This window comes from Oryctolagus cuniculus, chromosome 11 (assembly GCF_051225735.1).
Source record: "Oryctolagus cuniculus isolate XC-2025 breed Fujian yellow rabbit chromosome 11, ASM5122573v1, whole genome shotgun sequence".
Lineage (NCBI taxonomy): Eukaryota > Metazoa > Chordata > Mammalia > Lagomorpha > Leporidae > Oryctolagus > Oryctolagus cuniculus.
The window spans coordinates 34,408,081-34,432,351 of record NC_142877.1 but is presented as its reverse complement, the minus strand read 5'-3'; the positions used below and the strand labels follow the sequence as shown (position 1 = coordinate 34,432,351).

The 24,271-nt window shown below is 40.6% G+C and overlaps 1 protein-coding gene across 2 annotated transcripts in view; it reads left to right on the top strand.

The window, feature by feature from the left end:
* PAK5 (p21 (RAC1) activated kinase 5) overlaps positions 1-22,793 on the top strand; it is a 302,315-nt gene extending 279,522 nt beyond the window's left edge. For both annotated transcript variants that reach the window (XM_089307306.1, XM_002710976.6), the window contains 5 exons: positions 1,290-1,423; positions 5,048-5,174; positions 16,615-16,740; positions 18,509-18,643; positions 20,565-22,793. In XM_089307306.1, coding sequence (XP_089163432.1) covers positions 1,290-1,423; positions 5,048-5,174; positions 16,615-16,740; positions 18,509-18,643; positions 20,565-20,720 — 678 coding nt within the window. In that variant the 3' untranslated portion in view covers positions 20,721-22,793. The remainder of the gene's footprint in view (positions 1-1,289; positions 1,424-5,047; positions 5,175-16,614; positions 16,741-18,508; positions 18,644-20,564) is intronic.
* Positions 22,794-24,271: the final 1,478 nt, after the last annotated feature.

Below are 24,271 nucleotides of genomic sequence, written 5' to 3'. Positions count from 1 at the left end.
TTCCCAGACACATAAGCAAGGAGATAGATCAGAAGCAAAGCAACCAAGACTCAAACCAACACTTTAACATGGGGTTTCAGTATCAAAAGCAGTGGCTTAACTCTGTACCACAATGCTGGCCCCTGTAATTGATTATTTAACTCTAATTCTGACAAATTGACTAGAAGCTGCCACATGGTAGCAATTACTAGAAGTTCATTCCAGCAACCTGGCTCAAGTTAGTCTTTTTTTATGCTTATATCATATTTACTTTTACCTTTAATATATATTTGGAGGAAGGCATTTAGTCTAGCAGTTAAGACACTAGTTTTAGATACCCATATCCCATAAGAGAGTGACTGGATTTGATTCCTAGCTCTGGCTTCTACTGTAGCTTCCTGGTAATGCAGACCCTGGGAGGCAGAGGTGATAGCTCCAGTAATTGTGTTCCTCTCATCCACTCTGGGAACCCTGGATTGCATTTCTGGCTTCTTCACCCCTTGTCCAGCTTCCATGATGTAGGCATTTGGAGAGTGAACTGGGAGACAGGAGCTCACTGCTCTTTCTTTCTCCCTATCCCCCCTCCCTCCCTCCTTGCCAAATAAATATTTTTTTAAATGTTAAACATATACTCTTTGTATTCAACCCAAATCTCACTCAGATTCAACCAAGACCTTCTCCCAAGAAATTCATTCTCTTATGGAGCTGAGCACACTCAGTCACTGAAAGTGACAACTCTGTTAGGTTAACCAACAGTAGAGCATAGACAATGTGTTCTGTAGGAGACCCTTAGGGATATCTGTTCACATCTCCCCACAACAGTCATCTAAACTCCTTGTCCAGGGCAGGGAGCATCCAGCTCACAGGCCATATATGGTCCACGAAATCATTTGGCCCTGCCAAGACAATCACAGGTAGAACCTGAAATTCCATAAAGCTAAAGCAGCCTATTTTTAAGTTGATAATTTTGAGTGGCCCACTACAGATGTTATAAATATCCAATGGCCCTTGGAAAAAAAATTTTCCCATTCCTGATCCTTGGCATGGTTCACCTGTTTTCATTTCAATCTTTCTCCCTGCTATGCTTCCATCCACTATCTGTTGGACCTGGCATTTTCTCATGCATTTATTTTGCTTTTATTCCTGTTACTTACCCTTGATGTCTTTTGTTTATGATACAGTTCTGAATAAATTTCTTCCATAAACTCTAACTCTAACCAATTGTACTTACAATGTGGTTAGCCACAAGAGGACAAAAAGCCAAATTTCCTCTTCATACATCAAAAAGTGTGTCTTTCTTGTGCACCCAGGTTGTGATTATGCGGGATTACCACCATGACAATGTGGTTGACATGTACAACAGCTACCTTGTTGGTGATGAGCTCTGGGTGGTCATGGAGTTCCTAGAAGGTGGTGCCTTGACAGACATCGTTACTCATACCAGGTAATTCTATTACCCATTCAAGATGTTTGTTGTTCTCCTCTAGAGCAAGGCCACAGTCACTATGTTTGCCAACTCTTCATAACTTTTAAGCCCTATGGATTAAGGGACCATGACTATCTTTCCTGTATTGCCTAGAATGTCTGTTATAATACCCTACATGGATAGTTCATTCATTCTCCCTGCCTGCAGAGGATCATTGATACCCATTGATTCAAAATCAGCAAACTTTTTAGAATGATGTTGCAGTAAAAAATAATACAATGTCTTACCACCAACATGGATTTCTTAAATTGAGTTTTTTTCTCTTGAGTTGATATCTCATTGCTATGTGCTAAAACCACCAAGGGTATCTGGGAAAACAAAAGGCAGGTAGGCAGGTAGAAGAGCAATCAAAATTGTATGTCAAAATAAGAAATCTACATGGGAGAAAAATATGTTTTAAAATAGTCTTATAAGTACCAATGGTAATTACCAGCCTATAGCATCAGCTACTTGCCTCCCTGATATGCCAGTTCCAGTCATATCAAAGTGTTTATTGAGCAGCTTTTATATGCCAGACTCTTTGATAAGTGTTGGAGATTCTGAAGAGACAAAAGAATAAGGTCCAGATATATCTTTTGGGGGAATTCCCAGAGAAGAAAATACATTATAGTACCTTGCAGAATTAAAAGGATGAATATAAGTCATATAGAAGAATACCATAAGCAGAGTAAAGAAAAATTTGTAATGGGTTCTGAGGGATGAATAAGAGTTTACTAAGAAGCAAATGAGAGTGGAAGGGCATTGAAGGCAGAGGACAGAATATGTGCTAAAACAGTACCTCTCATTTCAAAATGTATATGGATCACTGCAGATCTTATTTAAATGCAGATCATGATTTAATAGGGAGTGTGTAAAACCGCATGTCTAACAAGCTCTCAGGGGATCCCAGTGCTGCTGGTTATGGGCCACACTTAGAGATTCAACATTCTAAGGAACAGACATGTAAAACAGCTGTAGGAAACTAAGTTAGGTGTTGCTGGTGAATAATATGACAGAGTAATAAGGTGTATTTGTAATAGGAAAACAAGCAAATAAGGACCAGTAAGGAGAGGCATTGGATATTAACTGATGTCACTGAAATGGTCCCCAAATCAAAAGTGGATCCAAGGGGCCAATGCTGTGGTATAGTGGCTGCTCCACTTCCAATCCAGCTGTCTGCTATGGCCTGGGAGAGCAGTGGAAGATGGCCCAAGTGCTTGATCCCCTGTCCCTGCATAGGAGACCTGGAAGAAGCTCCTGGCTCCTGGTATCAGATCTGCCCAGCTCCAGCCATTGTGAATATTTGGGGAGTGAACCAGTGGATGGAGGATCTCTCTCCCTCTCCCTCTCCCTCTCCCTCTCCCTCTCCCTCTCCCTCTCCCTCTCCCTCTCCCTCTCCCTGTCCCTCTCCCTCTCTCTGCTTCTGCCTCTCTGTAACTCTGTCTTTCAAATAAATAAATGTTAAAAAAGTGATCCAATTAAATGACAATAGGTAGAAGGCAAGATATCAAGAAAGTATTGCAAACCTGGAGTAGGATAGAAGATGCTGCTATTTCACCAATAAAATTAAGGCATTCCATTCCTGTGCTGCTCTCAGTGTATCATAAACCATCAAAGAGACAGGAGAAAAGACATCATATTTGTCACCAGCATTTCAACCGGCAGTCCATTGTTGGTGTCGGCGTGAAACAGGCCTGCCAAAAAATACATATGCTCACCTTAATTTATAGAAACAAATATTCTGGAGCAATCCAAGAAAAAGACAAATATGATTTATACATTAAGCAAGTAGTAGAAATATGTCAAGGGAGAGGCTTTTTTCAGGAGCTCACATGGCTACTCATGTCAGCTCTTCCTTTGTCAAAGTGCCTTTCTGTTCTTACTTCATGTCAGTGGAATCCACTTCAGAGCTAGCCTCTCCAGAATCCATTGTATTTTCTAATTTTTCTCCCTCTAGTTTTGTCAACTAATTTCTCTTTAAAGGCAGAGTAGCTCCCAAAACCAAGAAGAAATTGTGCATCAAAGAATACCATGAATATTTATAATCTGAAATTCTTAAGCTAATAATTTGGAGCATTTCCTATAGTCAATATTAAATCTCTGTGTTGTTGAATGATTACTTGGTTGACTGATAGAACATCTAATCCATTGCTACTTCAAGTGTGGTCTGAGGACTTGGAAGTTTGGTGGAAATATTGGATCTCAAGATCTTTCCCAGATCAATTAGATGAGAATTCATGCTCTATCCTAGTGCTTATTGTGTTTCTCATACATACTGAAGTTTTATTATTAACCCAGCATCTAGTTAAATTACTTCCTTCTGATTTCCAGGAACAGAGAGTTCCAGAAAGAAAGGAAAGTTCTTAGCATGATCAGGTGCTTCACACATTGACTTACGTTATCTTCACACATCTCTAAAAGGCAGGTATAGATGGGCCTGGCTATCAGATGATGAAGTTCCAGCTCAGAGGTGAAAAGAATCTTTCTCAAGATCACATATTTAGTAATTGGCTGGAGTTTTCCAGGGCAATCTTTAAATTTGGGTTTTGGCCTCTGACTCCTCGGATAGTCTCCTCTGTCTACATGAGGCTCGTTTTATTTAGTTGTTATTTAAAGGGTGACACCCAATATCGCTCTGTATTAGGGAGGAAATCAGTGATTTCAGATGATAGCTGACTCTTTTTCTTAAGATTTATTCATTTATTTGAAAGGCAGAATTACACAGAGAGAGGAGAGGAAGAGAGAGAGAGAGAGGACTTCCATCCGCTGGTTCACTCCCCAGTTGACCACAACTGCTGGAGCTGCGCCCATCCGAAGCCAGGAGCTTCTTCCGGGTATCCCACAGGGATGTAGGGGCCCAAGGACTTAGGCCGTCTTCCACTGCTTTCCCAGGCCATAGCAGAGAGCTGGATGGGAAGTGGAGCAGCCGGGACTAGTATCGGAGCCCATATGGGATGCTGGCACCGCAGGCAGAGGCTTAACCTACTACACCACAGCGCTGGCCCCTAACTAAATCATTTTTGAGGACACTGAGCAGCCCCTGCTGTCCAAGTAATTCTCCCCCTAGATTCCTCAATGGTTGAATTATTTAATTCATTAGAAAAATCTATTCTTTTGAGTGGCAAGGACAAGTGTGGGACAGAAGTATAAAGTGAAAAAGCATGGGTTCCGAACTTGAAGTGAGACAAGGTGTGAACCATGACCTGGCCACTTCTTCAGTTGTGTAACTTTTGTCTATCACTAGACCTCCATTTCCTCCTCTGAAACCCAAAACACCCCCTTCACAGGGGTGCAGCCTTGAAAGGTGGTAGCATATGTCAGTGCTGTGCCTCCTTCTTCATTCACTGGGTCCATTCACTAGAATATCATCCATTCCCACCTAGCTACTTTATAGGTCTGATTTCCTCTGACAGAAGATGCCTGGAGCTACCTGACCCTCTTGCAAGAGGAGAGAGAGGGTGAATGGAATAAGTTAAGCTCCAGATATGCAAAAGGGTGGAGAGCATGGGCTGATTCACCAGAATCCACAAAACCTGCCCCTCTTGAACATTTCCAAGATGTTTTTAAACCTGTCTTGATTCTTGCCTGCTATTTTCTTCCTAGAATGAATGAAGAACAGATAGCTACTGTCTGCCTGTCAGTTCTGAGAGCACTCTCCTACCTTCACAACCAGGGAGTGATTCACAGGGACATAAAGAGTGACTCCATCCTGTTGACCAGTGATGGCCGGGTAAGATTTTCATGTTGGGCCCCTCCACAGTGTACTTGTCACTTGGTCTGTCATGGACATTAGTCACAAAACTCCCACCGCTCTCCCCAAAAGGCTTATAAAAAGGAAATTACCATCCCATCATCTGTATCATCCTGTTAGTCAGAATTATCTGCGACCTGAATATGATGGATAATATGCCTCTTTGACAATAAGAGCAGGAAGTAACGGAAACTGGAAATTTCTTTCTTTCTCTTTTTCTGCCACATTGCTCTTTCTGTTGACAGACAGGAGCTGCCTTTTCTGGGTCTTTGTCCACCTTTGTTATATGACTATGCATCTCTACAGTATCTCTCAGATGCCCTTCTTTTAGGTAATGTGAGGAGAGTCTGATCAGGGGACAATTTATAAAAGTATGAGCAGATGTAGAAAAATCTACAAGGAGCAGTACACACAAGGATTAGTACAGTTCTCTGGAATGGAACACTACTTTCACTAACCCATGCTGAAGGAGGTAAGGTGTGAGCTGACTACTGAAATCTGGATATAGGGATTGCTTGGTGGGAGTTGTGTTCTTCAAAGCAAATCAGACCACAGTGAATCTGCAAGGTGAGAACGGGGGAACAAATCTCCCAGCCTCGCTCTGTCCCTTCCTTCTGATCACCAGTGAGTGCTCCCTGTTGGCTAAAGCCAGTCAGGAGGTGTCAATGCAGTAAGTATAAGTTGACTTCCCAAGGCTTAAAGAAAGAGAACACATCTGGAGGGACAAACAGAAGATACTCCTCACACCAGTACATCTCCTGGTCCAGGGTTCTGCAGGTCCCATCAGTACAACCTGCTCAAAGGACTCTGATGAAACTCAAAAGCCACAGCTGGGTACAGAATGTAGGATACAACAGCAAAAGGGTGGGCATTTGGCCTAGCAGTAGGGTTGCCCACATTGGATATGTGAGTACCTGGGCGTGAGTCCTGGCTCTGGCTCCCAATGCCTGCTTTCTGCTAAGAGAGACTTAGTGGCCTGAGTAGTTAGATCCTTCCCACCCACATGGGAGACCTGGATTTTCTGACTCCTAGCTTCAATTCTGTCCAGTTCCAGCAGTTGCAGTAGTAACAAAATGAACCAGTGAATAGGAACTAGCTTTCTCTCTCTCTCTCTCCTCCCTTGTCCCTCTCCCCCTTCCATTCCCTCTCTTCCCCTCCTTCTCCCTTTTTCTCTACCACTCAGCATCCAAGGAAGTAGTGAGTTGACATTCCAAGGAAGGTCTACTTAGATGGGAGAGTTAGAAAGCATAGAATTTTTACCATTAGGCACTTTTATCTACCACTTCCACCCAAACTTCCCACCAGAAGTAGTGGGATGAATGGAGCCAGTCATTGCATTGGTGTACCTGTCTTTACAACCTAGCAACCTCAGCCATGTGGCAATGTTCATGTCAATTCAGAATTTGCCCAAGAATGATCAAAAGGCTGCCAGAAGAAACTGCCCAAGCACTTTGACTTTTCTTTTCTTGCTTCAAAAATTTGTAGATTTTATTGTAGAAAATTCAATAGATTCAAAAAAATATGGAGGATAAAATAAGAATTACCCATAATCCATGACCTATTTCTCTCATATGTGTGTGTGTATATATATATATATATATATATGGAAGTATGAGTGAAATAGTATGAGAGAAATATGAAAGTATGAGATAAATACACACACACACACACACACACACATCATTTTCAAACCTGAGCTTGTGTTTAATGGATAATTTTCAAGTCTTGCCTTTTGCATTGCCCTGATTAAAACTTTTTTAAAAGGAGAAATACAGGAGATATATCATTCAGATGTTGCCACATCATAAACCATTCATCACTTAGTGGCTAATAACAAAAACCATTTATTTGCTCACATATCTGTGAGTCAGTATTTGGGCTGATTTCAGCTGGAACAGTTTGTTTCTGCTCCTCACAGTGTTAGTTGAGCTCAATCTTGCATTTCTGATCAGCCTACATTTGTTAACCTCAATTATCTGGCAGTTGGCTGGCTCTCAGCGGCAACTGCAGAGGTCACTGGGCCAAGTATCACTCCTCTTCTAGCAGAGTAGCCCCAGCTTATTCACGCAAGTCCCTATGGCAAGGTTTGTAAGCAGCAAGAGAGGCAAGCTCTGATTCACAAGCCCCTTCAACCCCTCTGTTTATATCTCATCTGCTAAAGTAAGTCATACCACATAGCCAAATCCAGATTCAAGGGCTAGAAAGATGGACTCACCTTTGGATCAGAGAAAAGGCAAAGTCACACTGCAAATGGATGTGACACCGGGAAAGGAACATTTTGTGTCCATTTTTGACTAATCTTCCATAGAACAGGAGAGCTATGGGAAAGGACAGGAATCCTCTCCTGGTCTGACTCACAAACCATGTAGGTGAAGCCTCACAATCTCAGAACAGCAAAACATTGAACTGGTCCAGGAAGAAAGCTCTGGAGACTGGTATTTACAGAGAAGACAAGACAGAGAGCTTTCAATCCAGGTTCCCTTCCTGTGTTTCTGGAAATGGATGGTGTTCATATTTCACTATAGTTGTTAAAAATTGCTAGCATTAGAATAACTGCTCATTTCTTTGCAACTTCTTATGAATTCATTGTTACTTCAAAATAAAAAGCTAAGAAAAATTACAGTAAATTGCTCAAATTTAAAATAATTTAAATAATACTTCCTGGGCCATTTTTCACTAATTATCCATGGCCATGAGTAATATCTAGCAAGTCACTAGTAGTTGATAAGCTGGGGAAATGTGGTATTTGAAGTTTGAAAGATAAAAATAAATAGCATGTCATAAAGTGATGGCTCAAGAATTTATGTAAATTGTGTAAAACTCTCAGAAGTACACCAGGTACAAGGTTGATACTCAGAATGCATTCCCTATATCCATGTAATTCAGTGTTAAGCAGTTAAACCACAATCTGACCTTGGCCCCTGGCTTGTATTTGAGAAGATGAAACTAAAAGGCCAGGGGACAGTGAGTAACCTTTATCAAATTCATTGGCTGAAATGGAATTCAGACCCAAGTCCTGCTAAACCCAGTGAATCTATTGAAGAGGAGCTCACACAAGTGGTCTTTCTGATCTCACTTATTTTTAAAATAAATTGTCACACTTTGAAACGTGGGAGATTTCACAAAAAATGTTAGATTCTTCTTTTTCTTGAAAAATAAACAAACAGCTTCTAGCAACCCATCCCTGAATGCACCTGTGGAAGTAATAGAGAGTGAATGGCTCAGAGCAAATGTTGCTGGTACCCCACCCAGATCTCTCTGGAACCTCCGATGTCAGGGAATCACTGGCCCCACCTTCAAATGCCACCACCTGCACTCTGTCTGGGGGTTTCTCTGGTCACTGAAGCCTGATCTTGCAGATCAAGCCAGGATAGAAATTCCAGGGAGTTAATGTTCAGTCTCCCCAGAGCAGCCCTGCAGCATGTATTGGGATTTGATGTGTAGGTATATAAACACCCCAGCTCTTTCCCTGGGATGCAATGGCTGCCAGGCACTTGTCCCACACAGTCTCCAAGATTTCCTCAGTAGAATAAAGTGTCAGTTCTTCTTAGTAACAAACTCCTGATTGGCTGTTATCCTTTCCTTGTCCGATCACCAGCATGTATTTCCAGAATAAAAATCTTGCACTGAGTCCTTGCCTTAAGGTGTATTTGGTAGCGTGAGGGGCCCCAAATTAATACAGTGCTCAGAGATAAGATAATATGCCTGTGCCCTCTGACCCAGAGAATTTGATCTGGAATGAAGGAAAGGTAAAGGACCATAGACCAGCAGCCAGGGCCTTGGGATCAGTTTACCTCCGATTTACTGAACCCTTGATAATTAGCTGGAAGCCAGTATCTCTTTTCATCAGTGGTACATACCCCTGCTGTTTCAGTGTGACCTGTTTGATTCATTGATATTTGCCTGACTCACTTAGGCATTAGGGTTTGTTCTCTCTCAAATAACTAGAATTTTACAATTAGAAGACCTAAGGATTATTTCCCAAATGCTGATCCAAGAGTCTCTGAGATACGCCCACACCTCTTTTCATCCTCCCTTCCTGGTACTCCACAGAGCTAACTTTTTCTAATGCAGAGAGCACAGCATGAAAAGTCAGGAAACTCAGGTTAGCACCAGTTCACCACTGTTGGACAGCCTTGAGCAAGTGCCTAGCAGTCTGCCGCATAGCAGGGACTGGCTAGGGTCTAGTTTCACCTCTATGATTTCCCCCACCCCACACACCCTGTATTTTTGGATTTGGCAGCCGAAGAAGTGAGCCTTAAGTAGTACTGGAGCACCATCCTCAGTCTGGCCCCTTTGACTCCCTCTCTCAGTTCATTTATCCCTGGGCCCTTGCTCCCCTTAAGGCAGAAGTTATCAAACTTCAATGAGCATCAGAATCCACAGGCTAACTTGATAAAAAAAATAATAAAATGGGTTTCTGGGCTCCACTCCTGATAACTTATTCAACCAGAGTTGATGGTACCCAGAAACCTGCAGTTCCAACAAGATATCAGGAGATGCCAAGACTACACACTCGAGTACTTAGAAGAAGTACCCAGGTGTCAAACACAAAAGAAGACATCTTTTCCCTTGGCCAACACCTGAGCAGAAATAATTCTTTAGGTTGTATACAGTTGATCGAGCAAGGCGTTTACATTCTGTTTTTAACATGATGCTATCCTGTGGACCAGCTTTCTTTTGTTCAATCCCTTTCCGCTTCCTTCTGTAGGATCGTGATTTCCATCTAGATTATGCATATCTAGATGGATCTCAGGTCTAAATAGCAGCTTTGAACTCTAAACTCCAGTTTCTTGTGTGGTCCCAGTGTTACAGGCTGTATCTTCTGTTTTTAGGGTAACAATGTACTAGCTGCAGTTTTCTTAGCTTCTTAAAGAGACAAGAGTGCATTCCTAAGCAACCAAGTTATACAATTCTATCTAAAATAAGGCTCAGCTTAGATTCTGTGTGATCTGCTTTTAAGATCTGCCTACGGTGCTTTATTATGCTCATTACTTGAGTTCTCGTTATCTACTTGCAGATTTATTTGGACAAATGTTGTATACAATTATATTCTTTTAGAAAATTATCTCATTTATATACTTGGATGGGTAAAAAAAAAATCATGCAAAAGCACTTACACTCCCACAATAGAAGAACAGGCCTAGCTTCCAAATGTTGAGTTTCAGTTTCTCATCCTACATTTTGTCAGGGAGATGGTTATTAGTATGCCAGATTTGAAAGGGTTTGGTTCTTTTTGTGTTTGGCAAAGAGAAACCCACAATAGATACTGAAATGGAAAGCTACCAATACCAAAATGTTCATACATTCCTTAGTCATTTGGGTTTCTTAAATCTATAAGCAAACAAAATTTATCAGCATGATTGTTCTTCCTCTACTAGCTCTGTAGTAGGGTTACATATGTATGCATACTCTGGCTTTGGAAATAACCAACCACATGTGCACACATGTGTGTGAGCTTGTGTACACACACACATACACACACACACACATATGCACTGTAGTATCTTTATTTCCCAAAACCAGCCCAGACTTTTTCACCAAGCTCTATCTCTATTTACAGACTAAATTCTTTTATAAAGTCTATTTTCATTCAGGTCACTAAACTGTGTCTTTTTGAACTTTAATATATTGTCTATTAAAGTTCAACCACATTATTATATAGTTTGTTAACTTTAAAAACTCAGTCTCAGAATTAGTTGCCTCCAACTCTGTCCTCTCACTTGCCATTATCATTCTTTCTCACAAGGGGACTGAGAGAAGGGAAGAGAAGGATGGCATACGAGACTTACCTTCTTGCTCCTCTCTGGCCTTGCCTTGCTGTAGCTGGACTCTCCTGCTACCTGGATTGAAGATTTCCTGGTCCCATCAGTGGCTAAACTATTCAGGAGGGAACCTCTGTAGTATTTCACAGCTCTAGCTTCTTGCCTCAAATGTTGAAAATTGCCTTTTTGGCTGCCTTCTTAACTTGGCTGTAGGTTTGTACGAGGATTTTCCATCCCCTCGCTGATATTTGGAAGGAATTCTGGAATCTCACATACCACACATAAGCCACAGAAGGAGTAGCACTATCCAAGCTCAATTCCACCCATGCTAATGTTCTATTATCTCCATGAGAGCCACACTGAGCATGACTGGGGTTGGACACTCAGCTGGTTTTCGCTTTATGTCTGTTCCCATTGTTATGATATTACAATAATTTAGAGCTGGTTGGTTAATAGTGTTTCAAATCAGAATATCTCTATCACCCCAGTCTTTTCCTGCAACCCTCCCTTATCTCACTAAAATTTGTAACCATTCCCAGGTTAACTCCAGGATGCAGCTAGGCTTTATGTTATAAATTAATGTGGTTATTGCACATTTTGAATATTACCTCCTAATGCAAGTGCATATAGGATTTCTCCTCTCCCTTGTTGGTAGGAGCATGTGCGCTCCCCTGATATTTCTGAAACCCACCACTATCTGCTTGAGCTGGTAAGAAATGATGTGTAATAAGGAATATGGGACCTACTTTAATCAACATCACAATTCTCTCTCTCCTTCTGCAGATATCCCAGACCAAAAGTGGTAGATTGTAAGATTTTCACTTCTTCTAGATTAACAACCAATTATCAGTGTCATAGGCCTCCTTCTACACATCACAATGGAAATTCTATTATCTGAGTCCTCTTGGGTTGATTCTTTTTTTTTTTTTTTTTTTTTTTGACAGGCAGAGTGGACAGTGAGAGAGAGAGACAGAGAGAAAGGTCTTCCTTTGCCGTTGGTTCACCCTCCAATGGCCACCGCGGCCGGCGCGCTGCGGCCGGCGCACCGCGCTGATCCGATGGCAGGAGCCAGGAGCCAGGTGCTTTTCCTGGTCTCCCATGGGGTGCAGGGCCCAAGCACCTGGGCCATCCTCCACTGCACTCCCTGGCCACAGCAGAGGGCTGGCCTGGAAGGGGGGCAACCGGGACAGAATCCGGCGCCCCGACCGGGACTAGAACCCGGTGTGCCAGCGCCGCTAGGTGGAGGATTAGCCTAGTGAGCCGCGGCGCCGGCCAGGTTGATTCTTGATATGCCAGAGCAATTGAGAAAAATCGCCTTCCAGTCTTTGCCAAACCTAGTCTCCCTACTGCCAACTCGAACATACTGAAAATCCACCTGAGTGACTTCCAAGATTCTCCCAAATTTGATTCCTTTTCCTTTCACCACTGACATTCCTTAGGACTTTTTGCATACGCTGAAACCATTCTTAGGGACCAGGAGGTTTCCTGGAATGTGGGATTACCAGTGTTAGACATAGGGATGTCCCATGCAAATTGGAATTGATTAAGTCATCCAATGCTCTATTCCCCACTCTGAGTTTTGGCTCATACTTCTTTCTATATATTCAGTTCCAAACTTGAACTGCATCTTACTTCTTCCTGAGTTGTTCTCAGGAGCCCAGAGTGATCTCTCCCCTCTCCAGTTTCAAAAGAATTAGCACACATTCAATCTTGAACTGTTTTCTGGTGATGACTTTGTCGCTGTGGCTAGAGATGACATTCCCTGGGGAAGAAGCTCTGTTTTCTGATTGTGGAGCCTCACTGTGTTCCTTAGAGCTGGGAAAACAGTGGATAAACACATGCCACTAGGTTGATCTTATCTTATATTGTTACACACTCACATGATAGTAGATCATGTGATAGAAGTCACATCAGGGCTCTTTCTGAAACCACCATTGATATACTCAAGACAGTATACCAATATATTTAAGCAGTAGCAAGACCTGATGTCCCTCCCACCTTTTCAGGAACACTATCATCAATTTCCCTCACTCACTCATTTATTTATCTTTAACATCTACCTCTCCACTAACTCATTCTTTCAGCCTCTAACTTTGCTCAGTATAGACTGCTGATTCAATGCCTGAATCCTGGCTCTCTCACTTCCTACCCCTGTATCACTGGGCAAGTAACCTAACAACTTTACAACTTGGCCTACCTGTGTGTAAAATCCTACCTCATCAGTTTCTTGTAAGCACTTACAGTACAAGTAAAGTCCCTAGAGCATTACTTAGCATTCAGTAAGAGTTCAATGGGAATCAGTGAAAATGTATTAGTTTTCTTGCACTGCAGTCACAAATTGCCACAAATTTTGTGGCCTTTTATTCTCTGGGTGGAATTTGTTCTCTTACAAGTCAGGAAGCCTGAAGTCCAAAATCAACATGCTGGCTAGTTGGTTCCTTCTGGAAGCTTTGAGGGAGAATCTATATGACTCTCTCCTGGTTTCTGGTAACTGTTACCAATCCTCGGTGTTCCTTTGTAGACACAACACATGTCTTCACGTGGTCTTCTCTGTAGGTCTGTTTGTCATTCCCATTTCTTAGAAATAACACCAGCCTTTGGATTTAGGGCCTACCTTACTGCAACATGACCTTATTTTGGTTAGTTACAATCATGCATCACTCAATGACAGGGATGCATTCTGAGAAACACACCATTAAGAGATTCTTGTCCTTGTGCAAACATCAAAGTGTATTTATACAAACTAAAATGACTATGACCGTGACATCACTAGATGTTATAATCTTGTGGGACCACTGTCCTATATGTGGTCCATAATTTACCAAAATGTCCTTGTGCCATATATGACTGTGTATCTGCAAACACTGCATTTCCAAGTAAAGTCATATTTTGAGGTTCAGTCATGTTTTGAGGATGTGAATTTGGGGAGACACTATTCAAGCCCAGTGCATAGCATAATACTAATTATCATTATCATCACTATCATTTTTATCACATTTGTAATTGTAGGATTTCTTTTCAAAACATCTCACTTCTTGAAAAGCAGTCTGACTGACTGTTTCACTTCAGTCCAAATAACCTAGGTTTTGCCCCCATCGAAACAGAACCTGTGGGCTACCAGTGATGCTCTCCTTACTGAATACAACAGCAACTCTCAGTTCTTGTCTGGTTTGATCTCTGGTGTTTTCTAGCCACTGGCCATCTCTACCTTGGCTTTCCCAAATCACTTGCTTCTCCTCTGCCTCTTTGATGGTTTTCTTTTTAATAACTAGTTATTCTTCAATTGTAATCACCACAACTTCTCAGTGTTGAATCTTTGGTTTTCTTCTTTCTCATACAATGGCTCTGCTACCTGCTTCCCAAGGACACTCTAAACCATACCCTGTTGATGGCAAAGTTCTATATATTGATAGGAATCTGAGGTACAAAGGTATTTGCACTTCTCAAAACTCATCACAATGGACATTGAGGCACAGCAGGTTAAGCTGATACTTGGGATGTCCTCATTCCATTCAGGAATGCCTGGGATACAAGTCCCTGCTCTGCTTCTGAACCTGCTTCCTGCTAATGCATACTAGGAGCAGCAGATGATGGGATGGGCCAAGTACTTGGTTCCCTACCACCCATGTGGGAAACCTAGATGGAGTTATTGGCTCCTGGCTTTGGCCTGTCTCAGTCCCCATACTTCTGGGCATTTGGGGAGCGAACCAACACATGAAGATCTCCTTTCTCTCTTTGACTCTCACTCCCATGCCCTCATCACTTTGCCTTTCAAATAAATGAGTAAATAAAAATTTGTCATAAGACAAACTTGAAATATGAGCATTTCATGTAAGCTATAAAAAATTGGACTCTAGTTATTGCTAAAGTAGGAGTGAGGTGTGTTGTTGTCAGCAATTTTAAATGCATCAAAAATAAGATGCAAAAATGGATGGATAGAGAGATAAGTATATGACAAAGTCCAAATAACAACTGTAGAATCTACTTAGTGAGTATAAAGGTATTCAGTAAATAATTACTTAAATTCTGTTACACATTTGAAGATTATCATAATAATACATTGGGGAAAAATCTTATCTCCATATGAGACCTCTCTATAGACCTGAATCATGCTACATATAACAATACTAATAAATTTGTCCCTTTTCATTTCTTGTGGTTGAGACTCATCCGTTTATTCAACAACCTTGGTTTTGATGACTTATTATGGTCCTCATATGACTGTGGGTCCTGAAAGCTACAGAGATTTTTTTAAAAAACCCTAACAAAGAAGATTTGGAGTGAGATGGAGGGAGGGGTCAGGAATATTTTCCTGAGTTTAGCTTTAGTAAATTTAGGGGATGTTGATGCATTAACCAGGACAGGATAAGTAGATACGGGGTCAGATTTTAGAGCAGAGAAGAATTCACTGAGTTTGGTTGAAAATAATGTGGTCATCCACTTGCAAACATGTAGTAGTTAGAAATGTGGGATTTTGAAGGAGAAGAGAGACCTTACTTAATAAAGCATTGGAGTAGAAAGCAACTGGCAAGAGTATGTAGAAAGAGAAGAGGTAAGCATTGAAACCAGAATCCGTGGGACCCCAATATTCAAGAATTGGGCAGCAGAGATAAGAACAGAACAATTGCTGAAAGTTTGAAGAATTATGAGATGGCACCTTTGCTCTATAGAAAATTTTAATATGAAATGTTCATTGTTAAGTGATGCCTGAGCACTTTTACTTTTGTATTCTATCTTTACCAACAACTGTAAGTAGCTCATTGTTGTCCTCTTTGCTAAGGCCATCAGAGTAGGTCATCATAACTAGAAATTACACCATAGAATACTTAGGCCAGCAGGAAGGTGCCTATTAGTGCTGCATGCTTTTAATCATATTCTTGAGTATAAGAACTCTGTGCAAGATTTTCAAAGCCCTTTCTTTTGACAATACACTAGATAATGGTGATATATATATTCATCATGAGTCATTGTATAACCACCTTAACCCCCTGACAACCAAATGTTGACAGCCAGTTTATGTGTCCATAGTTCCACTGTGTTGTTTAAAAAGGCAACTGCAATTTTTGTGGACAAAGAAAATTGTTATGGGCAAAACAAAAAAGGTAAGGAGAACTAATACTTGAAGTGAAATCTCAGCAACCTATATAAGTGAAGGTCAAAATATTTCAGATATAGAAGAGAGGATGGTTGTTTTAATCATCTCGTGGCACATAGAAATCTTAACTATTCAACTCAAAAAACTGAAACTGTGATGATTTGCACAAAATTAACAGAATGGCAACTTTCTTATAATAAAGTATCCATTATTACAGTAAATTCAATAATTTAATGAATTTTTGTTCCAAGTGTATTTAATTTATATGAGGTTTCCTTTCCTTTTTGTTAGTTTTTGGTTTTGGTTTCATAGTTTTATGAAAGATAACAAGGAGGGGGTGGTTTATATGTTTGGAAGTCAACCCTGGTAGGCCTGTGAGAAGTTTTTCCATTAAAATGGATTATTGCTCTTACAATAAAAAGTCTGATAACACTTTCTCTGATATTTCCAAGAACTAGTAATGTGATTTGTATTTTAAGCTTGATGCCCTGTACTTATTTCTGTGTCCAGCAGGCAAAATTTTCAGATTGATAGCTTATTACTTTCCTTTTCTTTTCAGATAAAGTTATCTGACTTTGGTTTCTGTGCTCAAGTGTCCAAAGAGGTGCCAAAGAGGAAATCGCTGGTTGGCACTCCCTATTGGATGGCACCTGAGGTGATCTCCAGGCTACCTTATGGAACAGAGGTAAGATTGTAAAAATCATTGGGAATGTCAGGGTATGGTACAGGCTCATGGTCACAGTGGTTTGAGACAGTTGGTGATCATAGGACATCAGAGCAATGACTTTTGGCCCCACATTGTTTCCCCATTGACAACTTGACACAGTGTAGGCTGTGGCAGAAGGGAGACTGGCCACCATTGAGGATATCACCATTGTATTTATCCAGGTACTGTTTGCTGTGGTCCTACAATGAACACTGGAGGGGAGATACTCCCAACTCTGATCACATTGCATCATGGCAAAGTCACACAGATTGACAGGCATGATGATTTCAAAGAATAGAGATCAGAGAAAGGACCACAGAGATAATATGTCAATGAGTGTCTTCTCATAGGAAAAAAAAAAGTCATACATGATTATAATATACTAAAAACTATGGCCTAATTTGTATTTACCCTGGAAAGGAAACAATCACTCATAATCTATTGAAAGGTAGGGCTTGGATACATAAAAATGAGAGGCCAGAGGGAGTGTAGGACAGGCCCTTCTAGGGAGGGAATAGCATAAGTAGAAATCCCCAGGGACCTCAACACTTCAGACACATGGAAGCCAGCAAGTTCATTTTGGTTGGGCTTGGTGTTTTCCCACATGGTAGTGTGGATGGTGATTTTAAGAAAGGAGAAGCCAGAAAGATGTGGCATGGACCAATGAGCAAAGGATAAAGGCATAATTTGCTTGCTTGACCTTAGATGAGCCCTCTACTTGTTTTTTTTTTATTATGATCCCAAGAGATAAATTCCCAGTGAAGGTCACTGCGAGAGGTATAATATTAATGCAGCAAACAGATAAGAGCTGTAATGAGGCCATAACAGGGAAATGACTAGAACTCAGAATTTATTGCTCAGTTATGGCTTCTCATTGTCCTATGTATTCTTTACTCCAAGAATTGCTTTCCCTGAAAATTATTTTATAGAGAAAGGTTTTGTGCATACTGCATCAAATTGATTTTAAAACACAAAAGGAACTATCCCAAAGCAGAAGAGAAAAGAAGTATTTTTAAGAATTAAATTACTGAAAGAACCAAAATATATTCTGCATTATATATTGTAGTTCTTTGCAGTTTGTTATAAATTTTCTTATGGTTTAAAGTCAACTTCCTTCTCTATTTTCATAACATAAAACTTTAGATGTTCTTCTCATTAGCCCTGAAAGGCAGTTAACCAGTGAAGTTAACAGGATAAAAATTAAAGTTATAAACTTGAGAATCTTAAGATATTCATTTATGCTTAATTGTGGAATGTTCATTGCAATTGTCTTTAAAAAGCAAATGGAGACCATTAACAAAAACTCAGTAATCCAACAAATCAGTATATAAATGTGTATTTTTTAAATGTGTATTTTTTTATGTTGGAGGTAGAGAGAGACAGATAGAACTCCCATCTGCAGGTTCACTCCCCAAATGCCTACAATACCTGGGACTTTGCCAGGCAAAGCCAGGAGCCAGAAACTCGATCCATGTCTCCCATGTGGATGACAGGGATTACTTGAGGCATCACCTGATGCCTTCCAGGGTCTTCATTGGCAGGAAGCTAGAATCAAGACCCAGGGTCATCGATCCAACCTAGGCCCTGCAATATGGGAAATGGGTATCAATTATACTATAAATTTTAAAAGATTATAAAATGCAATATTAATTTATGAAGGACTATAAATGAGTTGGGTTGTGTGGATATATCCAACATTTTGGAATATTATCCTTGCCTGACATAACTCATGGATTGTGCATAACAGGTGGACATCTGGTCCCTTGGGATCATGGTAATAGAAATGATTGATGGTGAGCCCCCCTACTTCAATGAGCCACCCCTCCAGGCAATGCGGAGGATCCGGGACAGTTTACCTCCAAGAGTGAAGGACCTACACAAGGTAAGAAGTGGCATTTATTACTATGGCCAAAATAGTTCTTGGATCTTTCAGTCTTTCTGTAATTTTAAAGACTGAGACATCACTTCCAACAAGTAGATCCTGGTTTCTGGGCACAGATATTGGAACTAGTCACATAGATTCAGATCTCTGATCTTGCATTACTTCACTGTGCAAGTGACTTAGCATCACCAGCTCTAAAATTCTTTATCTGTGCAATGGGATAAGAAAGGCTCATCTCGCAATAAGTGGTTTGGAAGAGTCGCTCCAGTGCTCCATCAGCATTCACTCATTGAACAGCTGTTGCATGCTGGGAATTTCTAATTGCTGGGGATGTCACAGCACAAAACCCCAGATTCCCTGATGGTTATATGGTTTGCATTCTAGCTGGGGAAACATATAATATGTTATAAGAAATGGGTGAACAAAATTATTTCCAAGAATGGTACATGCTATGAAGCAAATGAGGCATTGATAGGCTAGAATAGGTTTAGGCTGATGAGTGAAGGAAGACCTTTCTAGAGAGTTGGAACTTGGATGGAAAGAAGAAGAAAGCCACACAAAGACCTGGGAGAAAAATGCCCCAAGTAAACACAACATCCAATGCAAAGAAGGATTGTGAGGCTGGAGTAAGAGGGCAAGTGTAGACCACATTAGAGAGGTAGGTAGAGGAGTTTATAGTATAATGAAAATAAGGGACTCAGTAGGGTCTGTCCTGTTTTCCAAGAATTGTAAATTGAGGTCAAGCTCAGCCCAAGAATCACCGCTCCCCACAATACATGTTGTCCTGGCACACACCTCCCCACCCATCTGCCTCCTGACAAAAAGCACGAAGCTGCTTTTTAGAGGAGAATAATTTGTAATGGTAGAGTCTCCTAATCCTTCACCCCTTAATTGAAGGGAAGAGCTTCCATCCAATGATTCATATAGATTGTGTGGACCTACACAAAATAAGTGACTGCTTGGATTAAAGAAGTGAAAAGTTTGGGCTGAACTACATTTAAACAATTGAAAACATATTGTATAAACAGTATGACGATAGAAATGAATGCCAATACCTTTCAAAACCATATATAAGAGCAACTTTCAACCTAAATTCTCAAACTGTCCAAGGTTGTTTCCCAAAAGGGATATTTGGTCAGTGGATACCACATAGCAATGAAAGGGATAAAACTTTTTCCATAATAAGAGATAGCTCTCACAGACCTAACAGTGAATGACAGAAGCCAGATAGAGAAGAGTTCGCAGTGTATTAATTCATTTCTACAAAGTATAAAAGCAGATAAAACTGTGCTATGAGTGGTCAGGATTGTGGTGACATTGTCAGGAGGACGGGGATTGGCAGGAAGGAGGCCTGAGATAGCTTCCCAGAGTGGTAGAAATGTTCTATGTCCTGATAGGAATGGAGATTAGATTGGCCAGAAAACAGGTAAAAATCTATTAGGTCATTTGCTTAATATGTATGCACTTGATTGTGTGTAAGGTACACCTCAAAATAGTAAAGTATAAAGGGTGAAATGTGATCTGTGTCTGGTACCCCTATAGAAGCATGTTTCTCTGCAAGAAAGAGGATTCCCCAGAGTGAATATGGATGCATGTGCTAGAAAAATAAAGTTACACTTCACTACTACACTTCACCAAATGTGTGACCAGCACCAGTGCATTGTAAATAGTCCATAAGGACTGTTCTTATCACTACGATCGCTGATATTTTATTTAGAAACTGTGTTTTCATTCTCACTTGTACCACTATTTATCCCTATTATTTAACACCTGAAGACAGTGTTAATAAACACAATACCTGCTTTTTCTCTGGTAATATCTTTTTCCTCACGTTGACTATATGGAATTTGAGTTGTTGATGGGATTGACTGGCCCAGGTTTCCATGTTAGTCCTCAGGATGGTGTCTCTGTGTCTTCACAGGTGTCTTCAGTGCTCCGGGGATTCCTAGATCTGATGTTAGTGAGGGAGCCCTCTCAAAGAGCCACAGCCCAGGAACTCCTTGGACATCCATTCCTAAAACTGGCAGGTCCACCATCTTGCATCGTTCCCCTCATGAGACAATACAGGCATCACTGAGCAGAGAATTCCTCCAGGTGACAAAGCTAGATGAGGACATGAGAATAATTCAGGAGAACATGAAGAAACCACAGAACATGCAAAAGGCCTGTGCATTCCAGACCAGCTGATTGGTGGGACAGTGTGATGACCGGCAGGGTTTGACAGACCAGGGCATCTTCTTGTGTCTTAAATGGGCATCTCTCCACTGACAGTTGGTGTGGTCATTTGGAGCACAGCTTCACGAAGTCATTATTATATTTTTCAGCCCTTCATCCAGCAAATCAGAAGGACTCAGTACAAACTCCGTTATGATATATCCTAGCCACATGCAGGGTAATGCATAGGATTTTCTATATTGAAAGAATACTTTTCTGGCAAAAAAAATTAAAGAAAGGAAAACAAAAAGCACTTTTTTCTTAATGGTAGCAGTGTAATGTATTTTGCAATGAATTTGTAATTTTTCTGTACGATAGTTTTGATAATTTATAGTACTTTGATGTCACGTAGCCATTGTATCGGTTGAAGTACTACTTGTTTACTAGCAGGAGTTTGAACAAAGCCTTTCCTACTTTTTTATCCCTTTCAGAGAACCAATGATTCTTTAGGAACTTTGAATACTGAATGACTCTCAATCACCGTCAGCTTTAGTCGAATATCTTTCTTATCTTAATAAGTGTCTTATGTGATGGAAGAATTAAGAGTGATGGTGATGGTGTGCACATTTCATTTATCCAACCAAAAATAATGAAATAAAATTTGAGCCACAGTATACCACCAAACTACTCTTTGGGATAAAGCTAAATATTTTGAAAAATCACACTTTCCTTCAAGGCTTGTAGGAGCAAACCATTTTTCACAAACCAGAATGTTTCTCTTAGTACCCTCCCTCAAATGGGTGTACCATCTCTATGTGGCCAAATTTTCTTCCCAGGGAGTAATTTCAGTGCTAGAATCATTGGACTCAGTTCCCCACATTGAATATTTGAGTGAGACCACGAGAACTCCAGGCTCGCAAATGGAGAGGGGGGTGAACAGGACAAGATGTTTGGTTTCAGTCACCACTATTTATAAAACTCTGTATGCTAGCACACCGAACACTTGTCTGTATTTACCTATGTCCCACAGAATTCATTGGTGTTGTTCACGTATCATGCGGGAAGTCTGAGCTGACTAGAGGATGAATTAGCAAGGGGGTGTTTTACCAGGTATGATCTGACTTCAATTGTGACCATGTTATGATGTGTTTCCGACATAGGGGAGCTGTGCTGCTGTCTAGATCTTTTTGAATGTTGATAAAAATGAATGACTACTACGATACATTTTGTGTTGCTTGTTGAATGAATTTGCATGTTACCTGTAGGCCAATATAGATTTGCCTTTAAAATTCTGGAAGAGCTACATAGTCATCGTTAGTTTCTTTTAATTATGCATCAGAAAAAAGCCATTTGTTACCAAACTGGAAAACCAGAGGCTTTCCTAATGACTTCGCATACTGTAACAAACATGAATTTAAATCTGTGAAAATGCTCTGGTTGCTCTAAGCATAATTAAGAATTTTGTAATTAATAGGTTGCTAATTATTTATTATAGCTAAAAGGGAAAAAGAAAAAAGGCATAAAATGACCTTCTACTGATTAGATTTCCAGTTTTCCCCCAAACTGGAAATGCCTCACCATAAATAGAATTTATAAGTTTATTTCCTAAAACATAGAAAAATCAGTGTTTTATGTAAAATATTAAAGTATTATTATAAATATGTAAGAATGAAAAAATCTAATTCCAGAGAATGGCAGTCCTGAAAGTTCATGAAACATTCACCAGGACTGCGTAGAAGTAGAAAGAAAAGAAAAAGAAACTCTTTTTTAAAACTGAAATCAACATTTAAAAAATTGCAGAATCTTTGGATTCCAAACATTTTTGACAGTGTAATGGAAATTTTTCTGTAATTTTATTATCATTGAACATTTTTTGAAGTATTCATTGAATTTACCAAATGTTACTGTAGCTTAAAAGGGTTTTATGAACACTAACTATTGGCAGAAACTGCACTTGCAAATAAAAATAAATGTTTGCCTTTTCCCCATTGTGTTATTGGAAACTGTAGTGATTTTGTGAATTTCTCTTTTTGTGAAACCAAGAATGATTGCTTAACAACATTAGGGAATGTAAATGAGTTGGTATAACATTACATGTAATGTCAAGATGACGTGAACTGAAGGTAAATATCCCCATCTCCAAGGTTACAAATAGTCTAGGCCTGTGATATAGATACCACTATGGAGAAAAATGTATATTAAATTCTGGAAGGCCAAAATTAGAGAAAGCCGGAATTAGGGCTAATAACTTCCATTTCACTTCCCAATTAACAATGATGTGGAATTGATCTCAGGGTTTCTTCCACGGATTTGGATTGGAGAAGGTATGGTGGGAGCTTTCTGGTAGCCTGGAAGAGAGACTAGGCCCCTCATGCTCTTCAGGAGTTAAGGGAGTGTTTAACATGGGATCCCATGAAGCTGGGGTGTATATTTGTATATAAAGAGCCCACTTTTTACCTGGCAATGGGGGGAGGGAGCGGTGGAAACCCTCAGGAAGTAACCAGAGAGAGCAGGGCAAGAATGGACATGGTATATCCTGGGCCCAGGGAGAGAAAGATGGAAGCAACCTCCTGACAGCCATCCTCAGCCCTTGCCAGGTAATGAGTTTCTTTGGGCATGTTGGAGCATGGAGAGGAAGCAGGAACATGTCAAACCCTTAACTAAGGAGTGAGATGCCTGACCTGGATTGCACTGAGGCATGCACCATAGAGAAGACCAAAGAGGGAAATGGCTACTTTTATGCAACCACCAAGGATCAGAGTGGACCTGAGCCTTACTCTAAAATCCATGTACACCATCTGTATCAAGACCACTCCAAACAACAGAAGCTATAGTCTTCAGGCTGAACCAAAATGAGATTCAGGCATATCCTTAGTCCATTAGCATCTGCAAGGCAGCTGAATACCACCAGCTAAGTTACCAGAATCTTCCTGGCTATTTGGTCCCCATAGACTTGGGCTGTGTGTTCATGTAAGACCCCATGGTTTGGAAGAGGGATTTAAAGAAAGAAAGGGAGAATAAGAGAGCACACCAGATATCCTGCCACTACCTCTCCACTGCTACCTTTTTCTGGTGTAAGTTTGGCCTGAGCAAAGGAAAGCTGTGTTATTTTTTAATGAGAATGGGATTGACTTTTTAGAAGATTTATTTGAAAGTCAGAGAGAGAGAGAGAGAGAGAGAGAGAGAGAGAGAAAGGGAGTGAGCTTCCATCTGCTGGTTCACTCTCCAAATGGCTGCAATGGCTAAGACTGAGCCAGGTCAAAGCCAGGAGCCAGGAGATTCATCTTGGTCTCCCATATGGGTGGCAGGGGCCCAATCACTTGGGCCATTTTCTGCAGCTTTTCCCAGGACATTAGCAGGGAGGTGGAGCAGAAGTGGAGCAGCCCAGACAGGAATCAGTGCCCATATGGGATGCTGGTATCCCAGGCAAATCTTCACCTGCCATGCCACGATGCCAACTCCAAAAGATTGATT